The sequence below is a fragment of the Bombus flavifrons genome, chromosome 3 (assembly GCF_040668555.2).
Source record: "Bombus flavifrons isolate JBK064 chromosome 3, iyBomFlav1_principal, whole genome shotgun sequence".
Lineage (NCBI taxonomy): Eukaryota > Metazoa > Arthropoda > Insecta > Hymenoptera > Apidae > Bombus > Bombus flavifrons.
In genome coordinates, this window is record NC_138444.1 from 12231348 (window position 1) to 12247669 (window position 16322).

Sequence of the window (16322 nt, forward strand, 5' to 3'; positions counted from 1 at the left end):
GTCCCGTTGGGTGTTTCTAACACTTCGAAATAGCCCGGTATATTCGGAAAAATTGACTTATTTAAAGGAAGAGCAATACCGTCCATTACGGCGCTTTTCAATAAATGTTTCGTCTTCTAGTTGGATCAAATAAGTATTAATTATAAAAATGTATTGAAGGAAAGGAAGTATTCCTATAAACTGAAAAATATCATATATCATATTTTTTATGAATTGAATTTCTTAATTGATAATTCGAAACTGTTTTAACTATAGAGTAAAATAAGCCATAGACAATATGCAGAATAGCATTATGAATTACTAGTCACACTAAGCATAATAAAATACATATGTACTTTAAAAACATTCAAAACGAAAATGATTTTGAATCTTTTGGTTATTTAAATTAAATTAAAAGTACATATATATATAAATTTCAAAGGATTTTACAAGATATAGGATGTTATTTATTCTATTGTTATAATTAATAGTTAATTTTTAAAAAATAGATATATACAATATTCTAAATTACTTAATTAATTATATTGGAATCGGTAAATCTTTTGCAACTAATACTAAAATTTGATCAGTATTCAAACACCAGTTCGCTATATTCTTTGACACTTTACACCAATTTTCACCATGATGGGGTTCTGCAGCAATGCATCTTTTCTTTACATCTTCTTGTTGCTCTTCTGTACCGTTTAGAAGCTCAAATTTGTAGAAATATGCCCACGCGTCTCCCAAATCTGGATCTATCTTCACTGTTCGATTGAACCAGTCACGACACTTCGAAATTTTATGTTCACACCAAAATAATCTATGAAATAATTATTAGAATGATAAAAGATTATTCGAATAATCCATGTGTCATTATATAAAAATATCGTAATAAACAGTCACTCACTTAGATACTGCAAGAAGCACGTATGGATCATGCTCGCACTTTTTCAAAGCATCAACGCTTTTAGTTTTCCTCTGTGGTCGAGGTTCCATAAAAATTGCCTCTGCCCAAAGTAAACCAGACGTTGGACATTCTTGAAGTGCTTTTGCCATAAGCGTATTTGCCATATCTCTAACACCACCAGTTTTTAATTCATTTCTGATAGCTTCTAACCAAAGCTCTGGGTTCTTCGGATTTTTTAGGCGAGCCTTCTCCAGAACTGACCTAGCTTTAGTAACTTGACCCTTTCTGTGCTCTAATTGTGCTAATAAACGCCATAGTGGAATAGAAGTGGGACATTTTTTTATCTATAAAATAAATAAAACTAAAAGATTACTTCCTAACTAAAAATGAATTAATAGAAAGAAAAAAGAGAATGCTTACAGCTTGATTGTATGTTTCCAAAGCTTTGTCCAAGTTTCCTTGCTGTTCTTCGATCTGCCCTTTCATTAGCCATAGTTTCGGGAAATCATCGAATGCTTCTAGAGCTTCTTTCAGAAGCAGTAAGGCTGCGTCGAGATTATTCAAAGCCCATTCTAATTTTGCACTTTTCATCATAACTCTAGGAGTTGGTGCAGACGCTCTTGCTTTTGCGAGCAACCGTCTAGCTCTTTCGTATTCAGAATTTTCTGATTCTAGCTTCACGGCTGCTAACCAAATCTCCTCCGAATTTGGATTTGCTTGAAACGCAAGTGATAAAATACCTCTTGCTGCTGGAACATCACCCTTAAAATAGAATATAACATTACTCATAGATTATAAAAGCACTTTCGTGAAATTTCATTTTTCATGAATTTTACTTACAGCCAACCACTTCGATTTTGCGCCCATAAGCCAAAGTACTTCACTCTTTGGACAGTGAGCAACTGCTCTTTGAAGCAAAGATTCTAAAGACTCTCGCGTTCCATAAGTTTTCTCAAAGTAAGCTGCACGTAACCAAATAGACTTCTTACTAGGGAATGTCGATAACGCATAAGCGTAGACTGCTCTAGCACATTCTAGTGCCCCTTGTTGAGCGCACTAAAACAATAAATGCAATAAGTAATTGCTCATATGATTATAAATACAAATATAAAATATTACGGTTTCTGCGTCTTCCATCCAAGTATGTTTCCTGTCTTCTTCTTCCACTCCGAAACCAATAATTGCTTTAACTATAACTTGACATGTATGTACTGCTCCAGCTTTTTCAGCCTCCATAGCTTCTTTAAACCAGTGTTCTCTATTAATTTCCACTCCGTTCGCGCTCAAAGAAGATATTGCACGATCGATAATTTTCTCTACCATATGTTTATTCCCGTTTGCTTCTTCCAATTTTGCGGCTGTTGTCCAGATTTGTCTATCTGTTGGAATATTTTCTCTTGCTTTGTTAAGAACTTTTCTAGCATTATCATAAGTTTCCAATCGAGCGAGAGCAAGCCATAGATCTACACTGGTTGGACAGCACTCGACTGCTCGACTGAGCAAAATTCGTGCGTCTTCTGGTTCTTCTAATTCCACTGCAGCTTTCCATAATCTCACTGAATTTGGAATATGCTCTAATGCTTTGCGATATACTCTTCTTTTCGCTTTTGTTTCTGTTTCTAAATCCGCCGCTTTTATCCAAATTCTAACAGACGTTGGTATGTGCCGTACAGATTGTGCAATTACAGCTTTAGCTGTATCTGGTGGCTGCAGCCTAGCCGCTTCTAACCATAAATCTTCCGACGTAGGGTTCACTTCACAACCTTTCATTATTAAATTCCGTGCAGCTTGCACTTTCCCGGTAACTTCCTCTAAACGAGCAGAAGCGATCCATGCTGGTGGATGATTAGGATTTGTCTCCCTTACAGATTTTAGTAACAACCTAGCTTTCTTGATATCACTGAAATTAAGAATAAATATTAACTTCATTGAATTATAATTACCATTAAAATACATTTGATGTTTCTTTAACTCACTTGATATCACCACCATATGTTGGTATCATACTTTGCAAATCTGTGAGATAACCCTTTGGATCAACAACAGTTTGCCCTTCTACAGAATCAGAAACCTGATTCAACTTGACATTCATTAAAGTATTTCTAGCCTGACCAATTTTTCTTAAATCTAAATCTCCTGTTGGTGTTAACATTCCGGGTGTTGCTACACCAGGCATCATTGATGCCAAACCACTTGATGGATCTATACTGGTAGATGTTTCTCCTCCTAAATTTCGTGCAAGGACGGAATCCGGTAATGGTGTAAATTTTTCCGCCCGTGGGTTTCGTTGCTTTCGATTTCTAGCGTCACCGACTTCTGGAACATTTTTCCATTCTTCCTCGGCTACATTTACTAATTCCCTTTTCAAGTCAGAAAACTGTTGTTGTATTTTAGGACGTTCTTGACGATACCTTTCTAACTCTTCTCTAAGCCTTTTTTCTCTGTATTCTTTACGCTTTTCATCCATTCGTTTGTCAATTGCCTCATAAATAGCATCAGCTTCTTCATCGTCTTTATCATATGGATCCTGCAAGATACTTAATCATTTAATAAATTGAATCATATAATTATAAATATTTAATAAAGTGTTCTTTCATTGTCCTACTTTACTAAACAAAGATCCTCCATATCCAGAAAATTCATCATAATTAGAATCATTCAAATCTTCTTCATCTTCTTCTTCTTCTTCTTTTTTCTTTGTTCTTTTTGTTGGTGGAGCATGTCTATCATCCCTACAAACAAGATATGAAACATTGATACGAAATACTTCAATTAAAGGGAAAAAGCTGGAATGTAATACAGTACTCACGAAACATCGTTAGCATCACGAGCTGGACCGATATCAGATCTAGTTGTAAATCCAGTAGCTCTAAAAAACAAGGTGTTAAAGCCATATATTAATATTTTATTTCATTAAAAGGGGTTAGGTTAGCTAGATAACATTGCTTCTTATATATTACCCTCTCCCAACACCAGCAACATATCCTAGAGGTGCCGGAACACCCAAAAAATGTTTTTTATTCCTCGTTGATAACGAAACCGATGGACCTGCCATTCTAACTTTTTGTTGATCCACTTATGTAAACACAAACAAAATTCTTTTGTACACCTAACCTCTAAATGATACAAACGTCTGCTTCAAAAGGTTGAATGGTGACTTCTTAAAGCTAGATGGCACTTTGAAGAAATTGACATTTAATAGGGCTAAATCTATCATTAGTCCATAAAAAAATAAACTGTAGATAAATAATTTTTAATAATTTGATTACTTTATGTTACAGTAGTAAAGTTGATTTACGCCAAAACAATACATAATAAAATAAAAATCCAGTACAATATTAAATGTTCTCTCACAATTTTGCTAACCGTTAGACATATAACAGAAATTTACAAAATGTACATAATCAAAACTTCTTTGGGCCTTGTAATTCTATGGCACAAATATAGTTACAAGAAAGATTTAATAGACTGAAATATCTTACATTAGTCGACAAATTATTGAAAGATTCAGCATTAATTTATTAACCGTTTGAGTTCCAAGCAGCGCGATCGCGCTGTTTCGATTTTGTGTCGATAAGTCCCAGTACATTTCAACGCTACGGACGACTGACGGTATTTTGTATTTCATCGTTACCTCCCAATAATTTTTATTGAACAAAACTTGAAATATTTATAAACTAACGCTAGTTAACGCTAGACGAGCACTATTGCGCTGTTTGTTGATTTTTCGACTCAGTTTTTTCAATGACCCCTGGGACTCAAACGATTAAACTAGAATTAAAAATATAATCTAGGTTTATGATGGGAATTACAAGTCATTGCAAACATACAGTTTAATATGTACATAATTTCGTTCACAATTGTTGAGCAGTCATGTAAAATATTACTATACCTATTGTACATATTAAAATGCCTAAAATCCAATATTTTCTATAATTATTACATGTCTCATTTTGTAATTGTTTTTTATCAAATTTATCCTTTCCCTTGCGACGGGGTTTAAATTTTCGTTCAAATTTCTCTATTTCTTGTTGATTACGTATTTCTTCAGCTTGCCGCTTTTGTTCTAATAAAGCAGCTTCGGCTTGACGTTTTTCGTTTATTAGTTTGGCACAAATATCATCGCATTTTATACAAATTTCCTCTTTCTGTACCACAGAACAGATAAAATCTTTCTTAATACGTCTGCACACGCAAAACAGCTTCACCTTCTTGTTGCATTCCTTTTCATTCTTGCATGGACCAGGATGACAATCATTTATACATCGATGTCCACAAGGATACTGAAATGGAACATAATTAGCACATTTAACATTATAGTACATTTACTAGTAATATATATATAGACTGATTATTAATCTATGGTAATACATAATTTAATTACATTTTTGGGGCATTGATTCCCGCATTTAAGCAATTCATTACGTCTTTCAGCTTTAGCCGATGTTAATTCAGAACATCTATGATATAAAGTGCTTATACCACAATGGCATGAAATTTTAACTAATTGTTTGCAAGGGTTACATGGTGCAGGATGACAAGGTTCTGAGCATAAATGTGTGCATCCTTGTGGTCGTGGAAGTAAACATGGTTTTTCACACTCCATACACGGGGTACTATTCTTATTTTCTTCAGATGATGGTATTTTATGACAGATCAATTCGCACGTATGATTCGTACATAATAACGTTTTCCCGCACAATCTTCCGCAAGACGTAGGTCTAGCCATGTGACAAGGCCATGGACGCGTTTCATGTCCTCCTAAACATGTAACTTGCACAGAAACTTCACATGGTGGACATGGTAATGTTTTTAACTGATAAGTTTCCTTTTGTATGTCCCATGGTCCTGCTGGTTGCGTCTTTATGTCATTTTTGCTCACCTTTAGCCACACTTTTGTGTGGCAAACAGCTACACAAGAATGACCACATCGTTTATATACCATGCCGCAAATCTTTTTGCAAGGTGGACAGTGACCTTGATGGCATTTGTGGGTTTCTCGTTTGGGATGATGGCAAATCGGAGGTATTTTACATGGCTTATTGCAAGATGGTGGCTTGATCTTTTTTACCATACCACATGGTACTGTTATCTTATTATATCCGCATCTACATTGAATAACGTCAGTTCGTGCGCACGGATAACAAGGGCCGCTATGACAAGGAGCAGCACATTTGTGTTTGCGGCAGTTTAAAGCATTATCACATACTTTTTCGCACACGTTATACGTGTTTTTAATCAAGCAGTCGCAGCATTTCTTATTACACAAATGTCTTCCGCACAACCGCATTTGCATGCACTTTTTATTGCAATGGAATTCTTTGCCACATGCAATTTCTTTTTGATAGCTGCCACATCTACACGATTTTGTGACTACCTCTAAACACTGCCCGCAACGATCTGTATGACATCTCATATTACAATAATGCGAACCACAATTTAATAATTTTCCACATGTATCTCCACATGTGGGTAGCTGTTCTTGTTTGCAAGAAATGGCATAACGTTTTTTCCCACACGGACAGGTTCTATTCTTCTCCAATGGACAGGGTCCACAGTCGCCAATTAAATGACATTTACTTTGACATATGTGAACATTACAAGAAAGAGGTCTGCCACAAAGTTTATTACAAGTCCATAGACCTTCAGAGCACTGCTTTAATTCTTTGTTACTCTTACAGTGGCATTCTAGTAATAATATTTCTGGACAAGGAGGACATTCCCCTGAGTGACACACTTCTTTGCAAGTGTGTGAACATAACTTATACTCTTTGTTACATTCAGTACCACAACTCCATTCTTTGGCATTGCATCGTCGTTGTTGAGGCATCTGTTTGCCACAGTAGCATTTAATAGATACCGTCTTTGCACAAGGAGGACATGGTCCAGGATGGCAAAGCAAAACACATTTGTGACCACATTCTGGTTGCAGCAGTTTGTCGCATGTTTCTCCACAGGAATGTGGAATATTCCATGGACTATATGGGGGATCTATGGTTTTTTTACAAAAGCATTTATAGTTACGAGGAATGTCATCTTGATTATATTCCATACGACATTTTGGACTAGAATAATATTCATATATAATATTTAAATGAATGTATTATCAATATACATATCTGCAGAACATTTTAAATTATTTCTTACCATGCCCATATTGATGTGATACCTTTCTCGCGTTTAACATTCAAACTATCCTGTATCCAATGCAAAATGCAAGATAGATGTAGGAAAGCAAAACACTTGTTACAATTCCAAATCTAGAACATTAACATATATTGTAATGCAAAATGTATAACAAAGTTTATATACCATAAATTTATATAGTTTTAAAAAAACATACTGGATCTGCTCTTTTTACAGTTGAAATACATATTAAACAAACAGCATTGCCAGATTGAAAAATATTAATTAAATACGATAAAATTTTTTCTGCATCTGCCTCTTTGCCTTGGTAGGCAGATATTACTTTTCCAACTATATTTTGTATATCCTCTTCATTTCTATCATCTTCATCCTCACTGGAAGATTCTAGATAAGCATTTGCTTCTAAATGTTTATTAATCGCTATTTTATTTTCTGCTTGAGCTTGTCTAAATTTCTGCATCTTTATTTAGAATTTTATCTTACTCATGAAATATGTAATAACTTTGTCCTGTAATGATGAAACATAAAACTGTATACAGAGATATAATCAATGATGTTAATAATATTACAAAAATGAAAAAAAGAACATATTTTTCATATATAAAATAATAATTTACCTACACTTACATTTAAGTGAAGAAATATTTAACATGTAAGTAGCTTACTGTAGCATATTAATCCCGCGTGAACTATATATTTGAGGAAACAAATAAAATATTTTCTTTGAAATGAATTACATTCGAGTTATTCAAAATATCTGCCATATTCTTGCCACGCACTTCTTTATTACACAGTTAAAATATACAAACAATTCGACAATACATTTATCGGTTATTTTATGGAAAATAATAGCATAGATAGGAATCAATCATTAACGATGCGATCACTGATATCGTAAATTACATTTGATTGGTTAATTCAGACAAGATAAATGAATCTATCATTCAAAGAGATATGTTTTATGATTTAACGAATTCAGAAGGATTCGCACAGCAGTGTCTTCCAATAACCTCTTTTTACTAAAGTGTATGGTTTGATAGTCATAATGCTAAACAATTTACTCAATTTACCCAATTTACTCAGAATTACAACCACATATGATTTAAAATTAATTCAAATCATATTTACTTCTTTTGTAGTAAGTTATATGCAAAGCAAAAATCCAGCGAATGAGTTACGAAGGATATATGAAAATTTTAATCATCATATCATGATAGCACCAGACTCATGATATTTAATTAATGGAAATCAAATTTCATATTCTACGCGATTAAAATTCTGATAAAAATAAAGAGCAACATACATTATGACAGTAAAGCTACAATGGCAGAAGAATTTATATGAAAATTATGGTCTACCGGATAATTATACGAATAGCTCATTCTTAGAACAATTACGCAAAATAAAACCAAATAATGTAACATTAATCGAAGCAATAACTTTCGGTGCCAGCATATGCATTCAGCTAAATATTGTCATTCTTTTTGTTATTATATTTATTTGGTTATACAATGAATGGGCCAGCCCTGATATCATATTTGTATTTGGGGTAATATTCACAATATTGGGTTATTTTATATATTGTTTGAAACAGGCAAGTACTTTGATAGAGTTCACAAAACATGTTAGAACTGTATTAATTTTTCTTACATTTGGATATATTTTGTCACCTGTTTTGAAAACTTTAACGGATACCATCAGTACAGATACAATTTATGCCATGACAATATTAATGTTCTTGGTACATTTAATATTTAGTAAGTACGGTCCTTTACAGATCTCTTTGTCCGATTCTTTGTCCATAACATCTTCAATATTTGGTTCCTTAATGCTAGCATCCAGATTGGCATCTCCTTTACATGCCTTTTCTCTTCTCACTGTATCTGTTCAGTGTTTTGTTTTATTACCATTTTTAATGCATAAATTAACTAGCAAAATACTGATCTCAAGTCTTTTAACATTAAATGCATTATATTTTCTTCTACTAGTTTCACAAACTCTTTCTTATGTATTTATTGCAACTATAATATTTTTACATTTTATTTGCCCTTATTGGTATGCAAGATGCCAGAAGTACAAAGATAATATTTATGGGCCATGGGATGAAGCTGTTATTACTTCTTAGAAAATATTTAATATATTTTCTTCCACTTATTGTAATATATGGAATTGTAAATTTAAAAAAAAGGCATATTATAAATATTTATTATTAAACACAACATAATTTTAATATAGCAACAAAACATAACTATGAAAATGTATTTTACATATATATTATTGTGCTTAACAAAATTGTATTTCAAAATGATATACATCAACAATTTTCTAAATGTTCAATTATAATTCGAGAATGTTAATTAATAAAAACATGAAGGTACTTTTTTAAAGTAAATTGTACTTCTATATAAATCATTTATTGAAAATTTGTATCTGTCGAATTATTATAATAAATACTGTCTAAGAGAGTTTTGGCAGATGTTCGTAAATACACAGATATGTAAAAAAATATGTTATAAATTCGAATTATAGACGGGATGTTATTGTACAATTATAAACTGTAATAGCCTTTTAATTCTTCTAACAAGGGCTTCAACAAAGCTGTGATCCACCGTATTTTTTGCATATTCGTTATGTGTATCTAATAATTGTGTAATAAAGTTATCTGTAAATGTAGAAACAAGACCTTGTTTTAATTCCATTAGAGTTTCTGAAGATGCTTTCCATGCTACCATATCTTCATCTATACCTGCTGGAGATACTAAAACAGAAAAATTTTTAATATTTCACTTAATATTTACTTAATATTTGAAGAATCGTTAATTATATTGTACCATTAATAGATGTCATATTACCTTGCATTCGGCTGTACCGTGACATTACTTGTATCATATAGAAATCCAAATGGCTCCACAGAATATATAATGCGTGTTCTATTATTAAAGAACAATACTTTATAGTTTGACGTTTTTCTTTCACCCACCGATTCAATCGCTGTTCCACTATTATTCGTTGCTTTTGCACATCGAGTTCCGCTTCCTCTTCGGACATATATTCTTTCAATTCGGTTGTACTCATTTCTCCTATCATTGCCGACTTGCTAATGAGAGTATCAATGTGAGGTAATTCGGTGTGCAATAAATTCGTAACAGATACAAGTTGATCAACGATCGTTCCTAAATGTACTCCGCCAGAAGTGTCTTTCATTCTGTTTTCCCTTCCTCCTGGTTTCAGTGTTAAATGAGGCTCAAACAGCACATTCCTTATTTTTTGATCCATTCTACTATGTTGCATTTGATTACGAGTGTATAGCATAATATTTGCAACTATTTGTACGCAAGAAATATGTTGCTGGTTTGCTTCTGTTTTTTCATGGCATAATCGAACAGGAGCAGGCTGCAATTGAAATTTATACAACAGTGACAGCATTAATCTTTGTAATTCATACAAATGAGCACGAAGTTCTCTCATGCCACTAATGTCTCCTAATTTACAGTCGTCGAATTCAGATCTAGCCAATTCGTCATCTACCAGTTTGTACATATCAATATTCGCAGATCGGGATATTACTCCTGTAAGACAGGCGATCTCTTTCAAGAAAAGTGTATTCGCTTTTGAAAAGGCATTTTGTAGTATTATTTTAACAATATCTCCGTGACTCTGTAGAAAGCCACAAACTTGTATGGCACACGACTGGTTTTCTGTTCCCAGAGTAGTAAGTAGAGCATCGCAAAGGTACAAAGCTGGCAAGAAGATTTGCTGATAACGTTGACCAATGGAGGGTATGAAAGAATAGTCACCTCCTTCAAATCCTATGTGAACATCGGGATGTCGATCAAATACAATCATATTTGACATACATGATAAGATCCTATTTTCTAAAAGACTCTCAGCACCCAATCTTGTGGAGGCCATTCTACAAAATGTTGCCATTTTTGCTTCATACAAGTATAGTGGTCTTAACGTCTCAGGTTCGGGTTGTAGCATACACCGTAACATATTATCAGATTCTAAAAGACCATCTATCATGTGCTTTAAATATCCTCTACTAGCTAAATAAATGATCCAGGCATTGTCGTAATCCAATTCCAAGATTTTGTCTAGACAGGACAATGCTAACATTTTACAAACGTCATGACCACCTGAACAATTATGGCATAAAATGTCCATCAATTTATTTCCAAAGCTATTTATCACTTGTATCGTCGCGTAACGATGAGAACGTTCTTGAACAGGCATTACTCTGTTCACTGAACTATCTAATTGACTAACATACATTAAATCAATGATGTTCGTACTTTCTGATTTTTCTAAACCGACCACACAGAGGAAATTTAGCAATGCTGCATATAAATGGGTTATTACTTTCTGTGAGGAAGCTCCTGCATTCAAGATCCATTGCAGGATATGACTCAAAATGATCTTCATCATCGTTGTATTCGAGGGCGACGAAGGAAATGATTCGTTATCTATTTGCGTGAGGAAACTGTTTCGCAAATGTACAAGTAACATCAGAACTGTTCCAGATACTAAGGTCTTTATCTCGCTTAAAGCTTCGCAAGACGTCATTTTCTGTAACAAATCGTGGGATAGATTTAACAGCAGATTCTGTTTTTGTGGTATAGGAAGTTGTTGATTCGTTGCAACACAGAACAGTATTTCTGTTGTTTGACACCAGCCCTCTACGAATTTGACAGTGGCATAAGATAAAAGCTTTGTTTGATTCTTTTTCAAAGCGTATGTCAAAATTTTCTGTACTTCTTGTTGCATGAGATTGCGCTGAGTCGCGGTTGCACTACTTTGAGTAACAGCCAATTCTTCTGTGATAAGAGAATGTAGCTTTCTTATGTCTATAAGTCGAGGGCCCCCTATCAATGTAACTGGAACGCTACATCGTCCTAAAACCATCTCTACTTGTGATGGATCGAAGAAATCTAGAGATAATGGCGATTCCAATTGAAGCTGAAATTCGATATAATGCAGAAGGTCCATCAGAAGTTTCTGTGATGGCACAATTTGCCCTTTTTCTTGACCAAAGTTTCCAACTAATCGTTGAACCAGAGAATTTTGTAAGCTACCACCAGCGACACGTAATTCAATTGCGGCTATCTTTAATAACCACGACATACAACCAAGCTCTGTTGCTTTGTTCTGTCCCTCAAATGGTAATTTCGTGAGATGTCTTTGTACGAAGTCTTGGTTTACGCTAGTTCGCAAAAATCTCAATACAGGAACAGATGTCTTGTTATTTACAGCTAACGTATGAAGGAAACAATAGCAAGCTTCTGTTATTTTGTCACGGCCACGTTCAAGAGATTGCTCTAAAATTCCTAATATTGAATGCAGACATGTTCGTGGGAAGCCCAGAATACCAGGTTGCTGTAGAACGGTTTTTCTAATATCTTTGGTAATCTCAAATCCTAACAGGTAGTGAGAAAGATTTGGTGTAGGTCGTATAATACTTTGCATCATCAAAAGCAAAATACGTTCTTTGCAGCTACCAGTGTACTGCTTTTCGTTTTCCGTATCTTCATCGAAAGTTGTATCTGCATCTAAGCATTCCACAAAACCGTGCCTGATATTTGTGGCTAAAGTAGGAGTAGCTGTAAACGTAGAAAGCAATTCAGAATCTGCTCCTGGTTCATTGGTCACTTCATGAATAACTCCGACAGCATAAAACGCGTGTTGTGGAAGCCAAGAACTATACGAAACATATTTAGCAACATTGATCATATAATCAGGCTTTTTTGACTGTGGATCCACCTCTAAAAGTAATCTTGATAGTCCGGTCAAAATTTTGTTTATCGATTTCGCAGCGGCTAATTGAGCCATGTAGTTGTGCTGCGTTTTTAATCCTCTTTCCAATATTTCCAAACAATACAATGTGCCGTTTTCAAGATTCTTTTTAGCAGGAAACTGTTCATAAGTATCGAAATGAGTACAACCTTTATCAAGAATATATAGTATAACATGAAGTAATTCGGATTTGGAATGTAATTGGGTCATTATATGATAACCAGGAGCAGAATTAACTATTGTAACTTCTCCATTCTGGAGCTCCATCTTGCATCCAATGAAATCTTCTACAGCTGGTTCATATTGTTTAATAAGCTTTGAAAATATTTTTAAACAAGCTTCTGCAACTTCCCATTTTTCTCCTGGGTTCTTGTAGGACCGTGTATGAAACTTTAAAAAGACAGTATTAATAATAAAATGTAAATACGGATCAAAGCCCGGATTACGCTGGCCCATTCCTAATAGTCGTAATACAGGAAAATCAGTAAGAACGTCTAAAAGTTCTAACATTGCTCGTGTTAATGGATATCTTTCATTCTTTGATTCAACCTCCTCTAATTCACTTTGAACTCCTCTTGGTTGATAGCTGCTTATCGTTGGTATAGTTGAAAGTATTTGTGCAGCCTCCAAACTTTGCCATACGGTGGATGAACTTTCGGGTGATCTAGCTAACGCAGCGAGTGTCCGTATCAAAACACTCTTCAGCGGAATCGGTATTCCACAACTGACTAAACCGATTAAAGATGGTAATACTTTCCACCCTGGATGATCGCATATTGCTATTCTTGATATTTCGTCATTTTTCGCAATCACTTGAACGACCAACAGCACTGCTTCAAGACCTTTACTTTCTTCGGGTGTAATGCCTTTGGGATGGCTCCTTTGTCGGTAAACAGTGTCTTGACTAGGAGGTAGTTCTTTCCTAAGATTATCATAGTACTGGCTTAGAGATTTAAAAAAGTGATCCCACGAAATTGTTGTTGATCCTGAAGATCCTATGAATTTTTTTTACTTTTCAATATTCCTTTATTCATTCAATAAAAACAATAATATATTTTTAAAACACGAATTACTTACCATTTGGTTTAAGAAAATTGAACGCTTGCCGTGCTGCTTGTGTAGAAGATGCAAGAGATGCGATCATTTTAAGATATGGAACAAATAATCCCGCCGGTAATATTTCACCAGCAAGGCGTACAAATTTAAAAAGAGCAACTTGTCTAGATGGCAAGCGATTAATGTATGTAGTAGCAGATGCGTGCGTAGAATCATGACTGGAATGATGACACCAATAGTCCATAACTAATTCCAGTTTCAAAGGGTCTTCTTTATACAATTCCGCCACAGTTAACATTAGATATTCAAAATGATTATCTAGATTCAAGGGTGGTTTGATACCCTCTTGCTGGTATGCCTGAATCAAACGCATAGATTCGTCCACTCGACTCCGTAGATCCTTAACTTTTAAGGGCATCAATAATATAAAATCGGAAATAAGAGAGTGGAAATAGCGGATATAAAATTCTTCATAATATATGCTCTTGTTTCTAAATAATAATTCAGCCATAAAATGAAAACATTTATTTGTTAATGCTGCTTCCAGTAGTCTCTCGTCTTCAATAGTAATATTCAAGACCTGTACATTAGCTGTAGTTTTTATCGTTGTGAGAGCAACTGCAAAAGCAAATTGTATAAGTCCGCGTAATTTAGCACATTCCCAATTGATGTTCATTAATATTAATTTTTGATATAGTTCGTCGTGTGCTCCTCTTTCTGCAATTAATGGCATAGAATTGATCAATTCTGAAATAAAAAACTCTATATAATATGACAAATCACAACACAAAATTTATATTTATAGTCAACTAAAGAATATACCTTCGCCATTTTCATGACTATGTAATGAGCTAAAATTGATGGCATTTAATACACTCATTATAATAGCAAGCGTAACTTTATCCATACCACCTTCATACGTTTCATCAATTTGTTTCGTTTGTAATAAAGATAGTAAACGAAATAAGATTGGATTTGGTAGTGAAGATTGTGCAGACCATAAATATAATATATCTGCTAAATCCTGTCTAGAATCATTGTAAAGTTTCATGACCATGTACCGATGTTTTGATCCACCTAATGCTCGATTTTTTTCTAGTAGGTCTTGCTCCTTCACAGGATCCATTTTTTCTAACAATGATAAAATCCTATCTAATAAACCATCTTCTTGTAATTTATTTGTATACTCCGTAATATGTCTCAGAAGAGCTATTGGGGCATCAATATTCCAACTATGTCCCATTCTTGCTTGTATAAGCATTCTTAAAGTTGATGTAAGCGCTTTCTTTCCATCATAATATAATAAAATAGCTGTTAATCCTCTAGGTAAACCAGGGTGATGAGGCATTTGTAGTTGAGCAGTACATAGAAGATCTAATGCCATGAACTCATTAAGTTCATACATGTCTGATATAATAAGGGTTTCATCGACCAATTCTTTTGACAACAACTGATGTCCTAAGCCAGGAAGTGTAATACCATCTGTTGCTCCCTTTGTTATTTCTTCTCTGCTGTTCACATTCTGCGGCTGCAATAGAATATATCTTAAATCATATATTATGCAAATTTGTAATATTTTTGTTGTCTCACATAATCTTAAATACATGATATCATATAATCACTTACAGGATTTTTTAAAAGAGTTAAAAAATTTTGCCTATGGTTACGTAAAGCTTCTGTAAATTCAGGATATTGAAGGTCATAAGTTGTTGGAGAAGAAGTAATATACCGTTCCACAAGACTCTGTAGTTCCTTGTAAGGAGTCCACATATCCTGTGTAATTTCCTTTTCTATAAAATTCATAAAATAACATTTTGTTAACAATTTATATGATTAATCAGAATAATATCAAAAATAAAATAGGATATATATATATATAATTGATTAAAAATATTTTTCTACGGCTATATAATACTATAATAAAATGCTAAAATATAGGAATTGTTGCATTATGTTAAAAGAAATACAGTTCAAATATCTATTAATCATTTATATGATGCAGGTTAGATTTTTCATGTGACGTTAAAGATATAGATCAATCATATAAATTAAAAATTACCTTCGGTCATTTTGTTACGGTAAATAAAATGTTATAAAAACACAAATCTGGCGGAACAAAATATAGTACTTAAATATAATGAAAGGAAAGAAATCTCGTACAACATAATACAAATACCGGTCCTCTGGCGGGAACGATAGATTTATTGATAATCATAAACCATTGAACAACTATACACGAGATGCAATTGCTATAAGCATATCTTATTTTTAAAAATTACACCAGAGGACGTATTCACATTAAAATTTTTTTGTATTTTTAACTTGAGAGTTTAATTTATCGCTTAGTATTTAACCTATAATAACCTATAATCAATGTTTATTTGAACAAAGAATAGTTTTAATTCTTTCTTTCTATAACGTACTTATATGCACGAATACC

The 16322-nt window shown here is 33.7% G+C and overlaps 4 protein-coding genes across 6 annotated transcripts; 1 reads left to right on the forward strand and 3 right to left on the reverse strand.

Annotated features, from left to right (window-relative positions):
* Positions 1-451: 451 nt before the first annotated feature.
* Positions 452-4561, reverse strand: Prp6 (pre-mRNA processing factor 6). The gene is made up of 9 exons (XM_069109299.1): positions 3847-4561; positions 3696-3755; positions 3492-3618; positions 2863-3413; positions 2006-2786; positions 1727-1942; positions 1307-1648; positions 887-1230; positions 452-799 (listed from the first exon to the last, which is right to left on the reverse strand). The coding sequence occupies exons 1-9, from the start codon at positions 3939-3941 to the stop codon at positions 520-522; spliced, it is 2796 nt and encodes a 931-aa protein (XP_068965400.1). The 5' UTR covers positions 3942-4561; the 3' UTR covers positions 452-519.
* A 35-nt stretch (positions 4562-4596) lies between these two features.
* On the reverse strand, positions 4597-7838 carry LOC138178493 (NF-X1-type zinc finger protein NFXL1). 3 transcript variants are annotated; one of them, XM_069110403.1, is made up of 5 exons: positions 7699-7838; positions 7230-7541; positions 7034-7146; positions 5271-6951; positions 4597-5169 (listed from the first exon to the last, which is right to left on the reverse strand). In XM_069110403.1, the coding sequence occupies exons 2-5, from the start codon at positions 7491-7493 to the stop codon at positions 4741-4743; spliced, it is 2487 nt and encodes an 828-aa protein (XP_068966504.1). In that variant the 5' UTR covers positions 7494-7541; positions 7699-7838; the 3' UTR covers positions 4597-4740. The 3 variants fall into 3 exon arrangements, with proteins under 3 accessions (XP_068966504.1, XP_068966505.1, XP_068966507.1); XM_069110404.1 differs by having other exon boundaries at positions 7661-7800; XM_069110406.1 differs by having other exon boundaries at positions 7651-7784.
* Positions 7839-7919: 81 nt separating this feature from the next.
* On the forward strand, positions 7920-9158 carry PIG-C (phosphatidylinositol glycan anchor biosynthesis class C). Its single transcript, XM_069110438.1, has 2 exons — positions 7920-8059; positions 8173-9158. Exon 2 carries the CDS (start codon positions 8340-8342, stop codon positions 9156-9158), a length of 819 nt encoding a protein of 272 aa, XP_068966539.1. The 5' UTR covers positions 7920-8059; positions 8173-8339.
* A 412-nt stretch (positions 9159-9570) lies between these two features.
* On the reverse strand, positions 9571-16095 carry Nup205 (nuclear pore complex protein Nup205). The gene is made up of 6 exons (XM_069110397.1): positions 15942-16095; positions 15509-15672; positions 14705-15410; positions 13904-14629; positions 9886-13821; positions 9571-9791 (listed from the first exon to the last, which is right to left on the reverse strand). Exons 1-6 carry the CDS (start codon positions 15949-15951, stop codon positions 9571-9573), a joined length of 5763 nt encoding a protein of 1920 aa, XP_068966498.1. The 5' UTR covers positions 15952-16095.
* Between the last annotated feature and the right edge of the window lie 227 nt (positions 16096-16322).